The 24,767-nt window shown below is 40.9% G+C and overlaps 5 protein-coding genes across 5 annotated transcripts; 2 read left to right on the top strand and 3 right to left on the bottom strand.

Moving 5' to 3' along the window:
* Positions 1-92: 92 nt before the first annotated feature.
* On the bottom strand, positions 93-1,457 carry LOC137956209 (GRAS family protein RAM1-like). The gene has a single exon (XM_068803592.1). The coding sequence runs from the start codon at positions 1,455-1,457 to the stop codon at positions 93-95; it is 1,365 nt and encodes a 454-aa protein (XP_068659693.1).
* A 2,929-nt stretch (positions 1,458-4,386) lies between these two features.
* On the bottom strand, positions 4,387-6,639 carry LOC137955219 (subtilisin-like protease SBT3). Its single transcript, XM_068802084.1, has one exon. The coding sequence runs from the start codon at positions 6,637-6,639 to the stop codon at positions 4,387-4,389; it is 2,253 nt and encodes a 750-aa protein (XP_068658185.1).
* A 564-nt stretch (positions 6,640-7,203) lies between these two features.
* LOC137955220 (subtilisin-like protease SBT3) lies at positions 7,204-9,519 on the top strand. The gene has a single exon (XM_068802086.1). The coding sequence runs from the start codon at positions 7,204-7,206 to the stop codon at positions 9,517-9,519; it is 2,316 nt and encodes a 771-aa protein (XP_068658187.1).
* Positions 9,520-10,085: 566 nt separating this feature from the next.
* Positions 10,086-17,408, bottom strand: LOC137956208 (probable receptor-like protein kinase At1g49730). The gene is made up of 9 exons (XM_068803591.1): positions 17,326-17,408; positions 15,510-16,061; positions 12,131-12,412; positions 11,709-11,970; positions 11,583-11,635; positions 11,424-11,491; positions 11,151-11,240; positions 10,977-11,061; positions 10,086-10,731 (listed from the first exon to the last, which is right to left on the bottom strand). Exons 1-9 carry the CDS (start codon positions 17,396-17,398, stop codon positions 10,235-10,237), a joined length of 1,962 nt encoding a protein of 653 aa, XP_068659692.1. The 5' UTR covers positions 17,399-17,408; the 3' UTR covers positions 10,086-10,234.
* A 2,807-nt stretch (positions 17,409-20,215) lies between these two features.
* LOC137956125 (PI-PLC X domain-containing protein At5g67130-like) lies at positions 20,216-24,272 on the top strand. Its single transcript, XM_068803473.1, has 9 exons — positions 20,216-20,498; positions 20,593-20,673; positions 20,775-20,897; positions 21,018-21,155; positions 21,953-22,051; positions 22,132-22,435; positions 22,896-23,119; positions 23,313-23,399; positions 23,954-24,272. Exons 1-9 carry the CDS (start codon positions 20,490-20,492, stop codon positions 24,125-24,127), a joined length of 1,239 nt encoding a protein of 412 aa, XP_068659574.1. The 5' UTR covers positions 20,216-20,489; the 3' UTR covers positions 24,128-24,272.
* The last annotated feature ends 495 nt before the right edge of the window (positions 24,273-24,767 follow it).

The raw sequence follows: 24,767 nt of genomic DNA on the forward strand, positions 1-24,767 counted from the left end.
TCAGAACAGAAATTAGTCCTCCTCACTCATTCAGTGAAGATTGGAGGAAACAACTGTGAAATTGTTATGAATGAAGCGATGAGCAGAATTTATCAAACACAATGCCAAACTGAGGCTGTTATTAGATGCCTATTTTGCCATCCTAAAGAAAGAGCTCTTCCGCTATCTCTTTGAAAAACCTTGAACCCTCCAGCTCCATGATCAAACTCTGCAGCTGAACAATGGCAGTTGATCTTCAAAAGAAGCTTAGCTTGGCTTACGGATCTTGAACTAAGCTTAAACCCCTTGAACCCCACACTCTCCATTCTTCCCTTCCAAGACTCTAACCTTTCATATCTACGATGATTCTGTTCATCTTTATCACTGTTTAGCATGCTCTTTATCTCTTTGCCTAACTGGTTCTTCTCGATTCTCAGTCTCTCCAAGCTGTCAGCAGGAAGACATTCGTCCAATGAATCAAACATAGCGGCGAAATAATGCAGAGACTCCATGAATCTTGATAAGAAGCTTTTTGGGTTTCGACTGCCCTCTTGTTCTACCAGGACTACGACAGATGGGTTGAGCGAATAAACTGACTTCAGTGTTTCATAAATTTTCGAAGAACTTCCCAGTGTATGTAGGTAGAACATTAGATTCACAGCAACCGTTCCGTTCTTTTTCGTTTTTAAACAGACTGGTTGTGTTCCTGTCAGGAATCCTTCAAATTTAAAATCTAGATTAAGGCAACCCTTTGCGAAGTTGACTAATCTTGTCTCGTTTTCCTTCAGCTCCTCCGAGTTTCTCCCGAACCCAGTAATGTGAAGATGGATACGCTTGCTGCTGGAAGCCTTATCTGAGAGCGACTGGATTAAGGATGGCCATTGAAACCCGTAGGAGACATCGAAGTCTATGACATGCAAAGTTCGATTGTTGTAGCTTTCTTCCTTTTCGAAAGCTTCGATAATAGCTTGATTCGCTGTGAAATGGGCGAATTGGTGGTAAGGGGAGGCGCCGTAGAGCTCTGTGAAGGCTGCGAAGTCTTCTTCAGGGGTAGGCTGCTTCATGATCATCGAGTAAAAGGGTGATTGTCTGCTCAGAAGTCTCGCGGCCAAGCCATCTGCAAAATACGCTGCTACTCTTTGGATTGAGTCACCGTTGAGAGAGACGTTCTTGAACAAATCAGTCAAGTAGTCGGCGGCCAAGCACAGCTTCTTCTCATCAATCGCAGTCGCTGAAATGAGCAGCAAATGGATCAAATGGAGGCCTTTGCCATCTTCAAGTCCTTGCCTCTTCGGATCCAGTTTCAGCATCACTTCTCTCATTCGAAGGAACTCAAACATCTTATCGTCTAAACAAAACTGGTAATTTTGAGGTACTCTCGTACCTTCGTGCAGCTTCCTTTTTTTCCCACCACATCCGCTAGAATCGACAGCCACGGCGAGGCGAAGGCCCAAAAGCTTGTTCTCTGCATCATGCATTTTGGGAAAAGAGATCGAGACCGACAAGGAGAGGAAGACGAGACGGGTGGCCTCTGCCTTTAAAGGTGTTGGAAGACTCGGAAATCAAATGCATGGAAATTCCTTCGAAATCGCCAAAGAGAAGGACGTGAAAAGGGTTTTGTCCGGGTACGTGAATATTTTTTGAAGAAAGGGATCGGTCTTTTGTAAAGGATTCTAGGTTCGATGGATGGGAATCGTTAAAGGGGAGCTTAAGAATGGTCGGAGCGGCTCAAAAGAAACCAAACACAGTCGACAAGAAAAGCGGGGAGCAGGGCTTGGAATCATACACCGTCCTAAAACGACTTGTCCCTTGTCTCTTTTGGGAAAGAATAAGAATAAGCCACAGTTGTAGAGGGTTTTCCATTATCCTCTTTTCCGGCCATCATTAATTCCTTCAAACTTCTCTTTTTCTCAAGTCGATAAATCTTGGCTGGCCGTTAAGCATCATGATTCATCACTGGTTTTTCTTCTTCTGTGGAGGTTTAAACATTTGATCCTGTTTGTAGTATCAAAGTTCAAAGTCACACCTCGATCCTTTTCTTTAACGATTCCCACTTAGAAACGAGCTTCGTGAAGGAAGCATCCCGACGAGATTGTGTTCTTCACTTCGGATCTCAGCATGACGTGATCATGGCGGACTCTTTCCCTCGTATTATAGAATTCATCCTTGGCCTTCGTCTCGTAGCCAATAAGGACAGTTAATTAGTGAACTTACCTGAAGAAAGCAATTAGCTTAATGATTTTGCTCTATCTCAGAGTGCCAGAGGGTGGGTTCTTGTGCTTACTAATAAAAGGGTCCAAAGTTCATAGTCTATACACTTCTGAAGTACACATTAAGTAGGAAGTTTAAGTCAACTTAACCCAACCTAACCTATTGCAAGAGAATATTAATGATCTCTATCCTTTGGGTACCTGGAGAAAAGAGTCGAATTAAAGCATAAGGGGTTAAGACAAAGAAGGAGTGCCGTTTCCTTCTGTTTTTCTTTGAAGCATATTCCCCAGTCTTCTCGTTACAGAATCTAAGGAAGCTCTCCTATGCTTGCTTTTGTCCAGACTGGGCGCAAATGATTATAAGGACGTTGTTATCTCATGAAATCTAATTCGGAGATTACATGAGGGTGGGATCCTTGCTCCAGATGTTCTGGTTGTCTCATGAAGTTTTCTGATGAGATTATTGTACATTACAGCATCAGAAGATAGAGAAAGAGAAGAGTATTAAAGGAACAGAGAAAGACCAGCATTGACTAGAACAAACTGGTGAGGGAAAACTTGGAGAACAGTAGCCTAATACTAAAGTTTGCTTAGGATAAAGCAAACAGTAGGAATGTAGAAATGGAACTAGTTGAAGTTATGGATTTTCTCAGCTGCAGGAAGACGATGAGAGAGAACAAGAACAAGTCACTTGTTATTTTTAAGAATCAAAGAGAAAACACGAAGGAAATAATGTACTGCCAATCATCAGGAAACAGTGTCGGAGTGTATTATCTATGGCAGGCACTGAAACATACTGAAGAGAGCAATTAGTACCTGAAAAACTCGTTGAAACCCAAACATTTAGGCACAAATCAAGGTGCAGAACCGGAGGGAGACACTCCTGCTACAGTGATTCTCAGATCTCTGGACATGTTACTACAACAAAAACTGAAGATTGTTGGAATATGGGCCGAAGCCCACACAGTCATGGGCTCAAGCCTACAAGACTAAGGAAGACCCATACATCTAAGAAAGGTAGAAGATGGGCTCAAGGCATAAAGAGAAGGACCACAAGTGATTGCGTTATGGTAAATAAAGAGTCATCTCATAAAGATGACATTAATATAATTAGTTGTTCTAAGGTAAAATTATAATATTGTAGTTTCATGAATCTATAAATTGAGTTTCAGGGGGAGGGTTATAACACAAGCCTATAACTTCTTTCTTCTTGTTGTTTTCTCCGAATATGTCGTCTCCCTTTTCCCTTAGTTAAATCCATGGAGTCCTAAAAATCAACATGTTTACTGTTAGGTTGTCAAGAAGTTTTGTCCAATAGAGATTGCTTGTCCCAACAGAAAAGAAGGGAGGTGGAACGGAAGTTGGGAGTCAAAATAGGAGAATATTCTTGTGATTCTAGATAATGTTTTGGGTTACCCATGTCCAACTATTTATGATTTAGTTACAAAGGGAAGAAAAATATATTTCACAAAGATTGTCTACTTCTAAATCTTCTGGAAATTGGCACATCTGATTGTCACAGGTAATGCCAAAATGGCTTAGCATGATCACCTTGTGCTAGACACATGCTCATTTTTACAAAATATGTCTAGTTGAATGCCTACGACCCATATCGGTTGCATAACGTAGAAGCTCAGTTGCTTGATGAACCAAAAACTTCATTTTACTCGTATAAAAAAAATATCAGATGGAATGTACCTGTTTACACTTTGTTCATGTCCTAATTTAAAACATATTGAATTTCTGGAAAAGAGAAATACTTCACTAATTTATTATAATTTGAATAAATGAGCCTCTATTTATAATAGATGAAACAATTTAAATTAAAATACAATTAAACTACCCTTATCCTAGTTAAAGCCAAAGTTAAATACTAAAAGATAAGTTCTAGAATAATTGAAGAAGTAAATATAAATAAAAAACAAATATAACTAAAATACCTTTAAGTGAGACTTACTTCTGTGAGACTCATGTGACTACCCTTATCCCAGTTACTAGATTAATTACATGTTTGTCATCTACTAAATTAACGAAACTCATTTGCTAAATCCTTTAACTACTAAATGAAAGATAACACACACCAATTAATCTTAGTGAGCATGGTTTAAATGACCAAATTAGATTAGGCCAATTAGTTTAAATGGAGTGTTGCATAGCAAGTAAGAGTACTCATCTTATTCATGTTTCTCTACGATTTCTAAACTACCACTACAGGGCTCCTCACGCTGTGACTTCCTCCATCGGTCCATGTAATTGAGCCATAAGAAACTTGGCCACCTCGCCCTTTGTTGTCTGTAACAGTCACAATAAAGCTCTGCTTCTCATAATTCTCCCTGAAGACCAATGTTTCCGGTGATACATCTACCTGAAATGTCGCCGGGTTTTCCACGGTGATGTTATAAGTTGCTCCCGCATCTGCCACATTAGTGACAGTTCTCTTGAATTGCTGCACTGTTGAGCTACTGTTGCTGAAGAAGGCAATGAAGGATGGATAGTTGAGATCAACAGAAGGGCTGCTGCAACTGTAGTTAGAAGACCCGACGATGGCTGAGATCTGGTTACTGGTGTAGTTCAAAGCGCAGAGAAGGTCCACATAGTCCTGTGGACCTGCGTCGTAAACTAGGCCGGGGTCGAGGGCTCTGTTGGGGTCGATGTGCCCAGCTCCCATGGCCAGTGGATTTGCAGCCTCGTAGTTGTTTCCGATGTCTTTGATCGGACTGAGAGTGTTGTCCAGTTGACTGGATGTGGTCATCATCGCCGATCGGATGGCTGCAGGGCTCCAGTCGGGATGTGCTCCCCTGAGGAGGGCAGCCACCCCAGCTGCGTGTGGACAAGCCATGGATGTTCCTGAGATGAGGTTGAAGTCACTGGATAAATCTAGATTAGGCCCCAGCTGAGCTGCGAATGAAACGGGCGACCATGCTGCTAGGATTCTAGTGCCCGGAGCCACCAAATCTGGCTTCAAGATGCCTTGGTAGCTCGGAGATGGCCCCCTAGAAGTGTAAGATGAGACTGCAGGAGCGGGTTTAGTACCCAAAACGGTCTGTTGAAACTTTATACCGGCTGTGGGTGCTACGCTGCTCTTTGCATAAGATATTACAGTGTTGGCGTCCTTCGGGTTGATAACGACAGCTGGACAAGGTAAATCGCCCGCTTCAAAGAAGAAGCTGTTGTTTGAGATGAATATTGCTCCCGTGACTGGAGATAGAAGAACGTTTCTGATTTGCTCAGAAAGATCTTCAGACATTTCACATAAGACGACGGAAGCTGCGGGTAAATTGGGAGTGTCGCACGCCTTCAAGGTCTCGTTGTAAACCAGTGGGTAATCGTTGATTAATCCATTTGCAGGGAAGAGTGACCAACCGGTAATTGTCTTCCCATTGCCGAGCGTCAATGTGCCTGCGAAGTCACGATCGACACTGCTAGCTCCAACTGTTAACGTCCATGGGATTCCGTTGTGGAGGGTATTAAGTGCTGGCCCTTCGTTTCCTGCTGACGAAGACAGGAATACACCGTTATCCATCGCTGCAAACCCCGCAATGGCGATGGGATCCTCGTACAGCGGGAGACCGTCGAATCCCATGGAGATTGAAATAACGTCAACTCCGTCGGCGATGGCTTGGTCAATTCCGGCGATGACGTCAGATGTATAAGCTCCTTCGTCCCAAATAACTTTGTACATAGCCACCCTAGCGCGGGGTGCAATCCCACGAGATGTACCCTTTGCGTAGCCGAAGAAAGAAGCGTCGGCCACATAGTTCCCGGCGACGGTGGAAGAGGTGTGGCTGCCATGGCCAAAAGTGTCCCTGGTGGTGTTTGTGACTTTTACGCCAGGGTCATTGCTAATCAAACCTTTGTTGAAGTAGCGGGCTCCGATGAGCTTTCGGTTGCACAGAGAGGAATTGAAGCCGACTCCTCCGTCACATTCACCCTTCCATCTTGCTGGAATTTCCGTCATCCCGTAGTCATTGAAGCATTCGCTCTCTGGCCAGACTCCGGTATCAATCACACCAACGATGACATCTTCGCCGTACTTGGAAGCAGGCCAGAGACCCGAGACGTCATTAAGGGAAAGAAAGTTGTATGTATGGGTGGTATCCATCTTACCAGTCACGTCAGGATGAGCAGATACAAAGCCAGGTGACTTCTCAAGCGCCAGCAACTCCTCCTTCGAAAGAGTAGCAGAAAAACCATGTACGGCGTAATCATAGGTATACACCAGCTTCGGCCCATCGCCGGCGGCTGCCGAACCGGTACTGCTTGTCAGCCTGGTTAGGGAATTCAAGGTTGAAGAGTACCAGTGACTGGAGGCAGCAAAAGATTTGGGCATGGCTGATTTGTCCATATGAACAACATATGTAGACCTCTCTGCCGTTGAAGGCCCTACGGCAAGAGCCAACAGTAGAAGGCATGCATGGAAGACGATCCCAAGCTCAGTCGCCAGGGCCATGGATGTCTGCAATGAAAAGACTACAAAATTAATCTTGGGTACTAGATTTGTGCGGGCTCTTATAGAACCATTTGCCGGCCTTGATACAAAAATAAGCGGCATTGGACGTTCGTCGTGATTTCCAAGAGAAGATTGAATCGCACGTCCATGACTTGAAATTGTCACTGCTACTCTGAAGGAAAGGAGACTACAAGTACAACTAGCGAAAAGCTAAACCCCAGAACAAGTTGGCAGCCTAGTTTTACGTCCTTAGAGTATTTGGGAACCTTTTGTTGATGGAATCAAGGACAAGAAACAAACTTTGGTCCTAAAGTATTTGCCGTCTTCAAGTACTAGGAAACATATAAACAAGAAAAATGGGTATTGCTGGCCAAATGGATGAACGCGGAACAATTGAGAAAATCAAATTGGTATAATGAGCTGTGTTCTCTCTGGTACTCGCATCTCCTCTGTAAATTAATCGAAAGTATCGCCCGGCGAGAGACTCTAGCTCTCGTTCTGGTTGGCTTTCATCCTATATATATGCTTGCATATTCCATCTCCGCTTAAGCCATGAAAATGAAAATGGATATGGAGAGGAGCTTCTCACGGTGGTCGGTGCATCGTCATCTGGTGCTATGGTGTTCACTGCTGGTAATATGGTCCAGCACTGTAACATCTGCTCCAGAGCAGCCGGAGACATACATCATCCACATGGATCCCACTCACAAGCCCTCTTCATTTTCCTCTCACGAATCATGGCACCAGGCCACCCTGGATTCTTTATCTTCTTCAAAACCTTCATCCAGCAGAGATAAGTTGATCTACTCGTATAACCATGTCATGCATGGTTTCAGCGCCACGCTCACCTCTTCTGAGCTTTCAGAGATTGAGAAATCACCAGCCCATCGAGCCACTTACAGAGAAAGATATGGAAAGCTGTTCACCACTCATTCGCCCAAGTTCCTCGGGCTGAACCATCGCTCCGGACTCTGGCCTGCTGCCTCCTACGGTCACGACGTAATCGTTGGTATCCTTGACACGGGAATTTGGCCTGAGAGTGAGAGCTTCGGTGACCGGGGGTTTTCTGCGGTACCGGCTAGGTGGAATGGCGCGTGTGAGAATGGAACCCAGTTCAGTCCTTCTCTCTGCAATCGTAAGCTGATCGGTGCTCGCTCGTTTAGCAAAGGACTGAAAGCCGGTGGAAGGAATATCTCGACGAAATACGACTTCGATTCACCGAGGGACTTCTTCGGACACGGAACCCATACGGCTTCAACCGCAGCCGGCGCCTTTGTGCAGAATGCGGACTACTTCGGATACGCAGAGGGCACTGCTAAAGGGTTGGCGCCTGGTGCTCGATTGGCCATGTACAAGGTGCTCTGGGCCACCGATACCTACGAGAGCGCCTCCACGGACGTGCTCGCTGGAATGGACCAAGCCATCGCCGACGGGGTCGACATCATGTCTTTATCTCTTGGATTCGATTTCTTGCCTTACTACGACGACGTTATTGCCATTGGCGCACTTTCCGCTGTGCAGAAGGGGATATTTGTTGCCTGCGCTGCTGGTAACGATGGATCCAACAACTCCACTTATAACGGAGCCCCGTGGATCATGACTGTTGGTGCTGGCACCATTGATCGGAGTTATTTAGCGGAACTGAGCATCGGCGAAGATCTTCAATTGAAGGGAACATCATACTATCCTCAGAGTCTCTACATATCGAACGCTCCTCTGTACTACGGAAAGAATGATTCGGAGAAAGCTCAATGCCTACGCTCTTCGCTCGACCCAGCAGAAGTCCACCGTAAAGTGGTTCTCTGTGACTTAAGTAACCAAACTGACATTTTTGGGCAGATCGAAGAGGTCAGCAGGGCCCGTGCCATAGCTGGTATCTTCTTAATGAACGGAATGTTCATGGACGTGGTAGATTATTATAAACCGAGCGTGGTTATAACAGAAAGTACAGATGCTGAAATGTTGCGGAGTTACGCAATGAAAGAAATGAATGCAACGGTTAAGGAGCTGAGGTTCAGGATAACAGAGCTGGGTACTAAACCAGCTCCACGAGTGGCCTACTTCTCTTCCAGAGGTCCGGATCCCGTCACTCCGACGGTTCTGAAACCGGACATTCTCGCGCCTGGCAAAGATATCCTCGCTGCATGGATTTCGAATAAGCCGTTCTTAAGTAGAGGAGCTGAGAAGTTGGTCACAGATTATGCACTCCTTTCTGGTACATCAATGGCGTCGCCACATATTGCCGGTGTGGCGGCTCTATTGAGGTCCGTTCACAGAGACTGGACACCAGCAGCCATCCGGTCGGCAATCATGACGACGGCGAGGAGTCTCGATAACGCTCGTTCGATTATTACAGACGAATGGACGAACTTGCCAGCCACTCCCTTGGAGTTTGGTGCTGGCCATGTTAACCCCAACCAAGCGATGGACCCTGGACTGATCTACGACGTGGGGTTCGAAGATTACGTTCAGTTTCTATGCACACTTGGATACACCGAGGAGCAGATGGCAGCCATTGTCAGACAGGGTCAATGGAGCTGCAACACAAGCTCTGCTGATCTCAACTACCCTTCTTTCATGGCGGTGTTCACCAATGGTACAGGCACTCCAATGGTGAAGAATTTCAGCAGGGTCGTGACCAACGTTGGAGATGACAATGCCATTTATCATGCCGTTGTAGAGATTCCTTATGGGATGACAATCCGAGTGGTACCAGATACATTAACTTTCAGCGGTAAGAACCAGAAGATGGGTTTTTCCCTGACGGTAGAGGTCGACAAGGAAGCTTGGAGCTCCAAGCCAGTAGCTTACGGATTTCTGAAATGGGTGGATCAGCAGAACCATATTGTATCAAGCCCTGTAGTGGCTATTTCTCTTTGATATATGCGTTGGAGCATTTCGTAATGAACAACAGTCTTCAAGTAGTCACGGAATAATGGAATGGAATATTCTTTGGCTTGTGTTATTCACTCTAGAATCTACATCCACCTCTAAAATCTTAACTTACGAATATTGTATTAAATTAAATTAAATAATATCTTAAAACAATAATGTAATGTATTAATTACATTAAAAATATTTTAAATTAATTAATAATCTATTTTATTTTATTTTATTATATTAAAGTGAAGGTAATGAACCAGATTATTTTTTATTAGAGTCCAATACTAGACGGATAAGAATCAAGCATAGCGGCCTAGGAGAAGCTTGGAAAAGAACTGGTCTCAATCGTCTTAGCAAAATCCACGTTGTGCGAGAGCCCGCAGAAACTTGTCACTGACCAGTGACCAGCCTATTAGTTTTGAAATGATCCAGTTTTGCCTTTCTGGTGCGAAATATTTCAAACACCCGTATTCTTTCATGAAGAATGATAGTTAATTCAGTACTAACATAGTGGATGAAAAAAGAATGACGTATATTTCTTATATTTCAAATTTTCATGCAGAAAAAATTTCATGATTGTTACTTTTCTTCTACACAACTTTTTATCATCTTGTTGATCTCATCTTTAAGATGCAAAGCTGTCCTTGAGCATTTTGGATTAATATAAATCAGCCACTCAATGAAACACTCTTGAGATCTTGTGATTCTCTGCCTACGGTGAAGCAGTCTCAAGTAAAAAGCTTCTGCTGCAGTATGATCTGGAAGTACTTGAAGAAGACTGAAGACATCTTCCTTCTCCACTGTGAAACATGGGATCACCTCTTTGGACCTTTCCCTTATAAATGGTATTTTCCTCTTCCTCTACAGCTTCCACCAAGCCACCATTTACTGGGTCCAGTGTCTCGTGAAGCAGCCTAAGAACCTGTTTAATGGACGGCCTTGTTCTTCCCTCCCTCTGAGTACACCACCTTATAACCCTAACAACTGTTTGAAGTTGTTCAAAGTTGAATGAGTCTGCTATTGCAGGGTCGACCAATTCACTTCCTCGAGAATCTGTAAAAAGGAACTTCTGTGACCACTCAACCAGATTTTTGTTCTCATGAATAGCCCGTTTGCCAGTCACTAGTTCTAGAAGCAACACACCATAGCTGTAAACATCACTCTTCTCAGTGAGCTCCTGAGTTACCACGTACTCAGGATCCATATATCCTGTCAAACAAAGCCGATCAGTTTTGTGACTACCAAGGGATATCTGACATCAAAGGTGAACATTGATGAGCTGACCAAGCTTTTGACTTTTCATTTAGTCTTGGCAGTGATACAGGTTCAACTCAGCTCAGCTAGGTTATAAGTTTAGCGTGCAAGTGTTTACACTTCAGTCACAGCACAAGAGCTAAAGTTTGAAATGAGAACTTTCTCCTTTTTTTTGGAAGTCATTTAGAACTCAAACTTACCCGGAGTACCTCGAATGTCAGTGTTCACTGGCTCAAAATTAATTGAACCTGTTCGTGAGGCATGTGCAAGGCCAAAGTCTGCAACCTGCACATGAGGATAGAATTGGTGACGATAAGAAGATGCCAACTAAAAAAACATACAAGGACCAGATAAGCAGCAGCCAAATTTTCCACCTTCGCAACCAAATTCTCATCCAGTAGGATATTGCTGGACTTAATATCTCTATGACACAGAGGAGGATCACAGTAAAAATGGAGGTATTCCTGCATGTAAAAACATTGAGATTACTGACTGCTCTTTCTGAGGGTAACAAGAACGAATGTACCCTATCCAACTTCTAGACAGTCAAGAGTGATGTCAGAAACAAGCCACGTAATGGGAAAAGTGGACATAGAACTGTAAGGTGGTGATCAATAGCGATAACAAAGTAAGATGTCATGAATCACCAGAGCATTGGCTACATCAATAGCAATTTGAAATCTAGTCTTCCAATTTAATGGAGTGTCCTCAGGAGCTGCAAGAATGCGGCATTATGTTAAGTAGTGTATAATGAAGATCCAAATGACATAATCAAAAAGAACTAAAGAAGTGGGCAGGGAGGATACCGTGGAGACGATCCTTTAAGCTTCCATTTTCCATGTATTCATACATCAGAAACCTATACAAAACGTTAAATTATCAACTGCCCCCTTGGGATACTTCAATAACTAGAGCAAGAAGTGACAATTCACCTCTCACGTTTCTCAATACAAAAACCCCTGAGGGTAACAAGGTGACGATGGTGAAGCCTGCCAAGGAGCTCCATTTCTCGGCAAAATTCATCCTCCCCTTGCTCAGAAACTTTGTTCATTCTTTTCACACCAGCCACAAAACCATCACTAAATTGAGCTTTGTAGACAGTTCCAAAACCACCTTTCCCTATGTTAGTACCAAAATTGCCTGTAGCCTTCTTTATTTCCTTGTAACTGAACCTTTGGAACATGGATGATGGACCTATATTATGATTTCCTCTGTCAGACTTATGACATACAGTTTGAGACTAAACACCCAGAGCAGCACACGTGATATTACCCTGTCATTGCCCATTATATTTTATTGTTATGTTGACAAGATTTGGCTATGAACTTTCATGAAAGAAGTAAAATAAACAAACCTTCCTGACATTTTCTTATCGACCATGAAGAGAGTGCTTTCCATGAAGCATCATTTGGGCCAGGCGAACCATTCGATTCTCTGTTTTTCTTGCGGATGAGAAGTATCAATATTATCAAAAGCAGGACAGCAACCCCCATAACAGCGATACCAATAGCAGGAATTAGTGTAAGATGGTAGGGATGGCGATGTTCTTTGAAGGCTTTGTCATTTACATTTTCAATTGGAGGTGCAGAAAGTGGAAACGGAGAAGCCACAGGTGCAACCAATGGTGGTGATGGCTCTGAAATATGAAAAAGAAGAAGGGAAAAACAGATGCAATAAGATCATATGTAGCGAAAAAATCAAAGAAACAAGTGAGAATACTGAATCATCTAATAAAGGAAACAACAGGTCCAGTACAACTAGACAAAAGTGTTGAGAGTGGACTTACTCAGACACAATATATCAGGAGAGGAATCAAAATATGAACCTGAAAGCAGCAATACTATATACATACTGATGCAAGTCAGACCATTTGGCAACAAGGAACATTCATGTTTCCCTAACTTATGTAACCCATTCTGAACAAGAGCCTTATGCGGTAATTATATTAAATCCATAAAAACGTGTCTGACAAAAATGTGAAATGACACTATTTTGACAGTATCTGAATTTATGCTTCTGTTGACCCAACTCCACCCATGACTACTACCTCTGCAGCTAGTACTAATTCCCGACTCAGGTCCAATAAACAAGGATGGTTGTATTGACGAGTCTATTACACTTTAGTTAAACAGTAGGACAACCTAATCGAACCATACATTGTCCAAGCTAGATCTGAAGATCATGATGCTTTCAACTCTATAAAGATCTCATAGAACCAAAGCAGAACTCCTTTTTGTTTATAACAATGAGAAAGAGGGCATCGATTCATTAAGCGGCTCTAGACTGAGCAAAACTTAACAGGATATGATAGTACAGAAAACATGGAGAAAAAACATCAAGACGAGGAGCAAAAGTAATAAAAACTACAATTTAGAGATGAGCAAGGAGCCCAAACAGTAAGGTGCTGCCTAGTCACTCCCTTGCATACTAGCATTAGCTAGAGTATGACACACCAAAATGATCAATTTGCTCATATGTCTTCAATCTCATTAAAGTAGCCCAAGAGCCAATCCAGGGGCCTTTCCCGTAAGCCCAATTGATAACCACTGCATGGTCCCCCCTCAGAAACCAGAGGGGAGGAGAATATACCAGTGATGAGTCTGAGCTCCTGAAGAGAAGCACTTAATTCGGCAACTGTTGAATCAAAGTGACTGAAAGGGGAAGTGTAGACAAAGAGGATGTTACAGGAGTATGTCCCTAATAACCCCTCCTCCACCAGCCAAACCATGGTCCAAGATAGCTACCATCAAAGTTGAGATTAACCCAACCCTCTTGAGGAGGATACCAAGAAACAAGGTTGTCAATGCGGCTATCAACTGAATTAATAACCAGTTTCTTCTTATAATGAGCTGGGAAAATAAAAGGACTTAATGTATTTACTTGCCCAAAACAGGTTAAATGCATTCTGTTTCCGATTACATCCCCAAAGCTTGTTTGTGTACCCTCAAATGCCTTCCTATTGCAGTCATTCCAAAGATTTCCAGTGATGGCAATGACAGATAAAAACCGAAAGTTCCTACCAATTTACCAATGCAGGACTCAACTCATGATCTCCTCTTGCACTTCTCTTTCATTTTATAGAATATAGATAGGGGACCAGACTTTACAGATTAAATAGCCAACTAGTTCAGTGGGTTATAACAAAAGATCTCCTATTAAAGCAGCATTTCATATCAAACTGACTGCCAATAAGAAGCAGTATGTTGGCAAGCATCTTTATCATCTTGCTATTTTAAAAAAAAAAAGCATGTTTATCATCATGCTCTTCCCAAGTAATAGGTAATCTAATGGATGAAATTTCTAAACTTAGATAAATCTTCATCATCTATGTTTTGTGCATCTAACTAGAACTGTAGTTAAGGTTAACTTGCACAGAGTTTTTTTTCTTCTTTCAGAAATGATGACATAACATTCTGATTAAAGTAACAGAAAACAGGGGAAAGCCAACGACATATGCAAGAAATAAAACAGAAGTAAGAAAATCAAAACAACCATTACAGGGGCATGAAGTCGTCCTACAAGGAATTTGACAACACCACATCTAACTGAAAGACTTCATTATGTGTTATTACGTAGATTTAGGTCTCCCCACTTAAAAATAAGGAAGAAGAACACTAGCCTGATGAGCTCTGTATGTGAAGTCTATCACTTATAATGAAGCAGAGTGATATTCATAAAACCTTCTTCACAGAAGAAAGCTTGCAAGGGGCCAAAATTTGTGCTAGTACCCCTTTCGGAAATGTCAAAATTTTAACTTGGGACATGCAACTTGCTATTCTCAGCCTTGACCAACTATTCTAGCTGTGCTTTTGAAGCATGAAGGAAGTCATTGAATTCCATTACAAGTTTGGCTGCCAAATCTTCCATGCAACAGATATCAGCTATTCTGTTAAGAGGCTTCAGAGAGACTAAGCAACAGTGAACTAGAGTTCATAAGAAATTGATACATGCCACACAGGGCTTCCATGATTGCTTACGGCCAACATATATGTCTGAGCATTTATGCAGAGATAGCAATATGCACTTAAATATGAACAAGTAACATGCAAATTTTCAATAGGCAGAGCCTTAGCTAATCTTATTCCATGTCTGCACTGTAAATTTCAGAATTCACACCCTGATAGTCTCATCCAGAAATATCAAGTAGGTTAAGATTTACAACAATTTTTCCAACAGATTTAGGTTGTTCAGCTGTAAAGGACGCTGTTGCTTTTGAAACTGCAAAACCTCTATACAAATGGAAAAATTAGTGAACAGCAATAGTTTAATGGACAATTAAGCCAGTTAGTCTATTCCTTCTCATAGAGCCCCATGTCTCAGTTGGCGCACATCTTGGGATTTAATCTAGTAAAAAAACTGTAGTATGGCATTGTTCTCCCTTTCATAAATTCGGGTGTCCTTGTATCATCTTTCCTTAAAATTGTACATGTGATACTCTGTAATTAACCAAAACTCACAACAAATAATTCAAAACAGATCAAAAACATCGTAATCAACACAAACTAATTGTTTTATGAGAATCTGAAAAAATTTATGAAAATTAGGGAGAAAAAAATCCTCCACATAAAAAATAGTAAACACTCTTACTCTGCCTTCCGATAAGGTCTAATAAACGAATACATATTGCAAAATGTCATTCACAGATACGCAGATACCTTTCAGTCACATTCTCTCAGACAAAAAATGCACATATGTTACAAAAAAGAAGATGACATGTGGTCCTAAAGAAGTACCTGGAAGAGTAACAAGCCCTTGAATCCCAAAGAAGCAACTAGCCATCCAAAGTGCAGACAAGTTATCATAATTGCTCGTAAGTGTAACAAAAGTTGCATCCCTGCACGTGCTAAGTGTCATATTATCTTCCATCCCTAAGAGATGGTGGAGATAAAGAATTCCTGCATTTAAGCATCTCCTACAACTCCCATCAGAAGAAAGAGGCAACTTGCAGCTTACTGTGACATTTCCAAATTTTGGAGATTCTAGCATTTGAGTTACTGTTGTTCGGCCTCTGCATTCATAATTAACAGGAATCTTTGTTCCAAGCCCACAGGAAACCATTGCATTGGGGGCAATTCCATAAAATTCTAAGGTTTGTGACACAGCTTGAAGACATGTCTCAGACAATTCTGGTGGGACCCCCAAATTGCCAGTAGAATTTGCATAGTTTGATATGGAAACTGCAACAAAAGCATTAATGTAGCGGCAGCACTTTCCATGGTCAGATTGGTTAGAGCACATAGAAGCCGCTAAAGTAAAGTTGGACTCACTTAAATCCAGGGGGCATTCTGCACAAGAGAAGATAAAACCAAGAGCACAATTAGTTTAGCATGAAGATGGCAGATAGTCCGCAATGTGAAACTAACACTTATACTTGAAGTCGTTGATGTACACAAAAGAAGAATTCCTGAGATCAACTAGAAGTATTCACACTATTTGAGCAATACACAAGAAGCAGGGTACTTCCAAAAACTAAAATGACAACTTATAGGAAAGAGTATAGTAGAGAACAAAGAAAATTGTGAAAAAATGAACATGGATAGAAGAATTCACTAAGACTCCCTTACAGTTAAAATAGAGGATAGGTGAGGACTGATGTAGAAGAGTGGCAACTTAAAGAAATGACACCAAGTGAGGTAAGGTTGTAATGTTAAGATTGTGAGATACTTATGGAGAGGGCCAAGAGGCTCTAAAATTTTTTAAAACTCTACAGGAACCTAAACCTTAAGAGATAATCTATTGTGTAAATTTTGATTGAGTATGACACCTCATGGCAGAAAACGTGATAGACCATTACATAAAGCTAAAATGTAGGGATATCATCAGTACAAGATTTTACTCATTGCCTAGTCAAATCCGCTGCGCAGCCTTCACAAAGGTTTGATAAATGGGACATGCTTTGTTCTTTAAAGTGTCACATTTTTTTCAGGGAAACATTTTCTGACACTTACGAACATTTACAAAGAAAACTTGTTTCCCAGTAATAGTGAAGTAAGAAACAAGTCAAACAACAATGTATCATAATCTCTAATCCAGATTCCTGCACAATCAGTCTTACAAAACAGCCAGAAAAGCTAAAACAAAATAGAGTTCCTGTAAGGGAAAAACTGGTTCTTGCGGGGGGGGGGGGGGGGGGGGGGGGCTGGAGCTAAAAAACCAACAAAAAACAGTACTGGATTCACCACATTGAAGAAGACATCAAATATTAGAGGTAACAGAGGAAAATGAAGTCCTATCACCGAGCGAAAATTAAACCAGCGAAAAAAATAACTTTCTTCATCGTTCCATACACTCTACAATTTTTCGAAAGAAAATCACCAGAAGAGAAATGCAATGACAGATATTTCCGTTCCAATTCATCAAAAAAGACACAGACCACCAAACTCAGTTCAGCTTTTACCATCTTCATCAAAATAAGTAACACCCAGAAGCAAATAAAGGTAAAAATAGACAGAATGGGCAAGCTCCCAGCTGAACAGTTCAAAGTAAAAGAAAGGAGTTCCATTTCTGTTCCGTTTGCCCATAAAGAGTAAATAAAGAAAAAACACAAACCCGTCGCCAGAACATGCTGCATTTGCAGAAAACACAGAATGCCGACAAGTGCGGCTCCTCCCCTCACTAACATGGCGGGGAAACACCAGAAACTGAGGAGCAGATGGGGAGTGAGAGGGAGGCGAATGCAAACAGCTTCAGCGCGTGAGTTGGGGAGTTCCAGTGGGGCCTGGATGGACACAGCAGCATGCACCGAGTTTTTTCAAACATGACAGTGCGAAAGCGTGCCGAAGAGTGGGCCAGAGCTCGAATTCAGACGAAGTGAGTGGGGTCCATTACGTGAATGTTCGAGGCCGTGTGGGGAAGAGGGCATGTCCGGCGGCGGCTCCGATATTTGGGGAATTGAACAGAAAAGGGTAGTTCAGTAACTCCTTTAACACAGGTTTATTTTCCAGAAACACAAAAAAGTCTCTTTGAATGGATGATTAACAAAGGAAGGGGGGGGGGGGAGTTTTACTCTCGCATTATTTGGTTAATTCAATTAGGTCGATAATCCAAAATGATTTCCACTTTATTTGAATCATGTCAGGTAATGTGCTTAAACAAAAATGGGAGAACAAGGTTTCGTACCTATTTTGAGAATCATCTACATGAATCGTGTATGATCTCGGCCTCCCTCTCTTTTCTCTCTCGGCCTCCATCGCAGAGCTACCATCGCAAATCATGAGAAATCGAGCCTTTGTCGCAGAACCTTTTGACCTCCCTCTCTTCTCCCTCTAGACATACCGTCGGAGCATTGCTTCCGTCATCATTGCCTGTTGACCCGCCGTTATCGGCATCGTGAGGAAGACGACGCATCGACGCCGTGTGGAAGACAATGCATCAGTACCGTGAGGAAGATGACGCTTGTTTAATTTTTCCTAAGTTAGGAAATATTAAACCGCATCATAACTTCTTTATCCATATTTTGTTATTTATAAAATAATATTTTTAATTTATTCAATATATTTTATAATTATTATATTAAATTAGTGATTTAATAGTTGTAATTAAAATATTGTTGAAGTAAACATTTGATAAATTATTTTGGTTTAATTATCCCATTGCTATAATTAATTAAACCAATGATTTTAAATTTAGTGGTAATATATTATTAATTAATAATATGTAAAAATATATATTATGTTATTGATAAATTAATATATTTATTTTTTTTATTACTGTATTAAATTAGAGAATTTTAATGTTAAAAAATATCTTATATTATTAAAAAATAATTTATTTATTTATTATACTCGCTTATGTTATTTTTTACTTTTTTATTTTTTTAAAATTTATTCTAGTCACACATAATTATTACATTGATTTATAATAAACTATAATCATTAAATAATATAATATAGTCTTTTATTAATTAATTTATTAATATATTTTAACAATACATATTAAATCACTTATAAGTATAGTAAGCGTGTTTATTTTGGTTAATTATCTATTTAGGTATATGTCATATTTAAATATATTATAAAAAATTACTCATTCTTTTGTTTATATCATATTTTTCATATTGAGGCACTAACACTGAAATTTGTTTCCCACGGAGAGAATCATAATCGGGTTCAGATAGATTGTGATGAAATAAGCGCAAAACGAAATTGAATTCAGATTTTTCAAAATGAGTAATCCGAATTCCAAAGTTAGTTTTTTTCTCTTAATCGTGGGTTCCTTAGCATGTTTATTGTTAACAAAATCCACAACTTTTAAGCAAGAGAGATCGAACTGCATAGACAGTGGTTATGCTGCAGCTTAAAATCCAAGATGGAAAGGTTTTACTTTTGGGCATGACCTAGTTGTCAAACAGAAGCTTTTATCTCCACGACGAAACAACGCTGTTATAGATGGAAAGGACACGGTCCCGAAGTAACCTCCTTATTGGAGGCGTTTCATAGAATACGTCATGTCCACCTGACAGAGAAGCTTTTGCGGTGGTGGATAATTAAAAGAAGACAAGAACACATGCGAAAGCACTGCGGAAAGCTGCCCTTTCGTTCACCAAACGAAAGAAAGTCGTTTGAGGAATGATGAGATTTTTTATCGCTGTTCAACCCTTTTTCATGGGTTCGCTCCAACTCCAGATGTTTGTCTCCACAAGCCGGCCAAAAATGATCAATAGTCATTCAGTGTCAGCCGTAACAGCGACCTTCATTTGGGACGATGAGAGTAAGCAAAGCTAATACCTGCACGCAGTTGCAACCGCAAATCAATACATGTCATTGTAGATCATCCCTCCCCAGTTGCAACCGCATACTGCGTTTAACATTCCAGCTTCTCTTCCTCCTCCAACACTCCATTTGGTTGATTAGTCTTAATTCTGGGATTTATTAGACCAGCTCATCCAGTCATATTCTGCTCCCTGTCCACGTAAGCTTTGATATTGAATTGCAAACTGGCTGCTTATGTTAATTATAACACAAGTCTCCGAACCCAGAATAAAACTAAATCATAAATGCAAGTCCACCAACAAACAGGTCAATTTGATACTTTGTTTTTTAGAAGAAGGAACTTTGATCTTACGGATTTCTCTTTCTGCGATCTGTGTGCTCTTTCCTTGGGTTTCTCGCCTATAAAAAGACCTGTCGTATGAAGTAGAAAACGGAAAAGATTGTCTTTGAAGACTTTAGAGGCTTCTTATAAATTCCAACCAACCAGAAAAGGAAAAAGAAATCCACGCTTTTATGGAAAAGTGGTAAAGCAATAAAAGCCTGGCAATAAAAAATTCTTTTTTAAGTAGGTCTCAGCAGGCAATCATGTAATTTAAATTTTAAAAGTTTAAAACGAGACAAAACCATGTGACCTTCCCACCAAAAGACGCCCGGAAAAACACTTGTAGCCGCACACATACAAATGCAGGGTTGGGTCCGGTAAGGTTGTGATAAACGTGGTGGTTTGAAAAATCAGCTACGCTCATTGGATTTTGATCTTAGGTTAGGTAGTCGTTTACGAAACTTGGAAGCGGTAAAGGGCGCTGAATCCCTGACAGTCCGACGCCGCCCGAGAAGCATCCTCCCACGGACATTGGTTCATTCTTTCCCATTTCCTTTCCTGGACATTTCCATTTTCTGGGACTCCCGTCGAGTCGCGGCAGATTATAGAAAGCGCTCTTCCCAAGGGTTGCCAAGGAAGGAACGAACAGTCATTCTCTCTCTCTATCTGTACCTTTGGAAATGGACGAGGCGAGTGATGTTCTTTTTCCTGCTATCGAATTTTGTTGAGGCATGCTCATTCTTTTAATGAAGCATAGTCCTAACGTTTTCTTTGTTGGCGCAGATAAGTTCTCGCTTTCGATGGCTGTCTATCACGGTTTTGCTTGTTTCCGCTTGTTTATTAAGCTCCGCCGCTGCTAACAAGGTTCTATCATCAATCTTTGAAGAATTCTTCCTTAATTCTTATTCTTTTTCATCTTGCTCTATGTAGTTTTCATTTTTGCTTTTCCTTTTTCAATTTTTCAGCTCGGTCAAACTTGTGTGGCGAACAGGAACTGCGATACAGGCCTCCACTGTGAGACTTGTACGGCCAACGGTAACGTCCGACCGAGATGCACAAGGATCCAGCCGCTGAGTCCCACGTCCAAGGTTTTTTTTTTTTCTTCTTGTTTTTAATAGTGGCAGAGCTTTCGATCCTAACTTGCTGTGTTTTTTTTTTTTTTTCCGTTGGCTTCGTTTATGCTTAACTACGATTCTTTGTCTTGGAAGGTGAAAGGGCTTCCGTTCAACCGCTATTCATGGCTGACGGCTCACAACTCTTTTGCGATTATAGGGCAGAAATCACCATTGGGAATCATTCCAATCTCACCGACAAACCAGCAAGACTCGGTAACGGAGCAGCTCAATGTAAGTCTTGATTGAACTTTGCCGGACTTGTGTTCCGGTTGTGTCTGCTATTAGGAATTGCTTGTCGACCAGTTTCCAGTTCTCGCCTGAGAAGATAAAACTACCTTCCGGCATTTTAAATCCCGGCTGGTTGTTTCGAATCAAATTTACTAAAATGGCCTTGTACTGCCGAAATGCGTACAAGGTTTCGTTCGAGTGTCACCGTATCAACGTTCCAGATCACTCAGTTACCGTGCTTTATGGAAGGATCCTGATTCATTTCTTGAAATCGGAAAGGCCTTTTCTGTCTTTTGATGCTATCATATGTAGTGGTGGTTGTTGCGTCCCGACATGTTTTCTTGTCCTTGAATAGAATGCTTTGAGTGCAAGAATATCATATACAGTTGGACTGTAACTCTTCGTTGACCACATTTGGTTATTTGTTTCTCTGGGGAATCATTAGGTACAGAACATGCTTGGTTGATAATTTAAGTAAATCCTTGTCACTTTTGTGATTATCCCAAATTGGAGCTTACTTTTCGAGCGTTTGGTTTCAGTTGCTTTTCCTTGAATCTCCAACTGTTCTTAGAACGTTTTAGCTGTAAAAAAAACTTATTTTTGGGAGTTTAAATAACTAGAAATATAGTCCCTTCAAGTGCTTCACTATGTCTGTCGGCGACATGTCAGATCAAAATTGTCAACTTCTTTTCACAAGTATGATCTGTGAAAATTCAGCTTTAAGGGTTTCTTTGTCTTAGGTTTTTCTTTGAGCTCTTTGTTATTTTTTCCCCTGTTAATCATGTAAACATCCTGTGCAGAATGGAGTTAGAGGCTTGATGCTTGATATGTATGACTTCCTAAATGACATCTGGTTATGTCACTCTTTCGGTGGGCAATGCTACAATGCCACAGCATTTGTAAGTTAGTCCTCCTGATTCATTCCTTATTTTCCAAGTAATCGACTTTGTTCTAATAAGTGCAATTTTTGGTGGAACAGCAACCGGTAATTAATGTGCTCAAGGAGATCCAAGTCTTTCTTGCAGCCAATCCTTCAGAAATTATTACAATATTCATCGAAGATTATGTCACATCTCCCCAGGGCCTAACCAAAGTCTTTGATGCCGCGGGCCTTAGGAAGTACTGGTTTCCTGTGTCAAGGATGCCCAAAAATGGAGGGGATTGGCCATTAATTGATGATATGATCCAGAAAAACCAGCGGTTGGTGGTTTTCACATCGAAAAGGGCTAAAGAAGCCTCAGAGGGAATTGCCTATCAGTGGACATATACTGCAGAAAACCAGTGTAAGTGCAATTCCTCTCTTAGTGTCTGTACCTACTTAACAAACTAATTCTAGTGAGCAGTCTATTTCTGACCGTAAAGTTGCTCTGAGGCAGACAAATCCACATATAATGCACTAGACCCAAATAATTCTGATCCCAGTTTGGACTGAATTGTTCTTATTTCCATTTTTTTTTTCTCCCTCGAGGACAGAGGATCAGTTACAGCCTGCTATCCACTTACACAAGCATGGGGAAGTGCTTTCATGTGCATGATTTTATACCCAGTGGAAACTAAATAGTTGAATAGGATATGACAGAAACAGTTATTCTAAGCCCGGAGTCCTTTTAAGTACTGACTGGCAATTATTAATAAGGGTTTCAACCTATACTAGAAGTTTCCGTTGCCTAAATGAGTAGTATAGAACTGTGTTAGTTACGAAGAAAGTCCACAAGGTCCTTATTTTTCTGGCTGAAACTGCAGATGGGGATGGTGGAATGAAAGCAGGTTCTTGTCCAAAACGTGCTGAATCACCTGCCATGAACTCGAAAGGAGTATCACTTACTGTGCAGAACTTCTTTCCAGATAATCCAAACTTGGCCAATGCTTGCAAGGATAATTCAGCTCCTCTTATGAGCAAGGTGAATGCATGTTATGATGCATCTGGCAAACGATGGCCAAACTTCATTGCTGTCGATTTCTACAAGGTGAATTGCATGATTTCTTTTCCTTTTAAATTTGACATCATGTAAAGAAATCTAGAAAAGCCTAACTGAACCAGATCTGCAAAAAAAATGGTAGCTTTCCCACAACCTCATAAGGGACACATGAAAGTACAAATAATGAAGATGCAACCTGTTTTATCATATGAAAATTAATATCGTCTGTCACTGGTTGCAGAGAAGTGATGGCGTAGGTTCCCCAGGTGCTGTAGATATGGCAAATGGTCAGTTGGTTTGCGGATGTAACAATATTGCCTATTGCAAGGTAAAATCTTGTTCTCTTATCAACCTTGTTCTCAGAAAAAAAAAAAAATAATAACCAAAGAGACCTGAATATGCATCAATTTATCCTTTATCTTCAGTTTATTCATTTATCATCTGGTTATGGTTCAGCTAGGAAAGTCAATTTAGTCAAGCCATGAAGTTGAGCATTATGATTGTGTGCACCCAACTTCAGTAAACAAGTGTTAAATTCTAGAGACTTAACACAAAGGATTTGGCTTAGAGAAGAGAGAGAAGAAGAGGAGGACGAGAAGAAGGAAGAAGAGACTGTAGCTTTGCTAGAGAGAGAAGAGAACAAAAAGAGGAGCTCCTCTCATTTCTCATTATTTATTACCTGAGTTTTGCATAATGGCAATTTTGCCCTTAGGTCAACTAGTAAGAAGTAAAAAAATAAACCAAGTAATTAGGGCTTATTACATGGCTATTTCTAACAACAATGAAACTGAAAACCGACTTAATTTTGATGGGCAAACTTTTTGGGAACGATGATCTGAGGATACTAACATGTATTTCTTCTTTTGGTTATTTGTTTCCTAGGCAAATGCGACATTTGGCACATGCGACATTCCTTTGGCGGCTCCTGCAGATGGACCGACCCCCCCTTCTCGAGCATCAGCAGAAGACTCTGGTGCTCCGTTTAGTGTGGCAGTAGTTACGTTGTGGTTGACGCTAGTACAGACGTCGTCTGTTACTTTGCTCATGTTGTTATGAATTCCTGCCCTAAGTTACCACTCCAGAGAGAATGAGATTGTTAACCCTATTTAATTTTTTAGGCCGTTTCTTCTAAGGTAATAAAGAAAATTCGGCCTGTGAATTGTTTATTTTTTTTATGTGAAAGATATTTGAGAGATCAGGAGATAAACTGAGTAATGAGGTTCAACTTGACTAACCCCCCTAAATGAAAATTGATAGGTAAACCCACATTTCATTGATCAAAAAGTTTTATTTTCTTGAAAATTGTTAAACGAACATTGGGTGACCATCTGAATTCCACTCCCTGACAGACTTCTCTATGTAACAAAGGGATTAATGATGCTTTTTCTCTGGTGAGGAATCTCCACGGGTTTACACGAAATTGCCGTAACACATATATATGAAAATCCTTATGATTCTGCAAGCAATGTCTCATCTGTTAGTGATCAGAATATTCTCCATTAGTTGGTGGTCCTTTTGTTTTGGGCTCTGCGAAGAAAGTGTAGGGGTTAGGGTGCACAAGTATTTTTGGAAAACATGACGGTTATGTGATGGTACTTTGATCAAAATTCCAAGGTGGATTACGAACGCCATTAACTAGATCCTTTAGAGCCTTTAAGATTTAGAAAAAGAGAAATTTGAATGTCATTTTTAAATA

The sequence above is a fragment of the Aristolochia californica genome, unplaced genomic scaffold, assembly GCF_029961685.1.
Source record: "Aristolochia californica isolate CCGP_79_NKW_82.1479 unplaced genomic scaffold, dmAriCali1.0.hap1 SCAF_2, whole genome shotgun sequence".
NCBI lineage: Eukaryota > Viridiplantae > Streptophyta > Magnoliopsida > Piperales > Aristolochiaceae > Aristolochia > Aristolochia californica.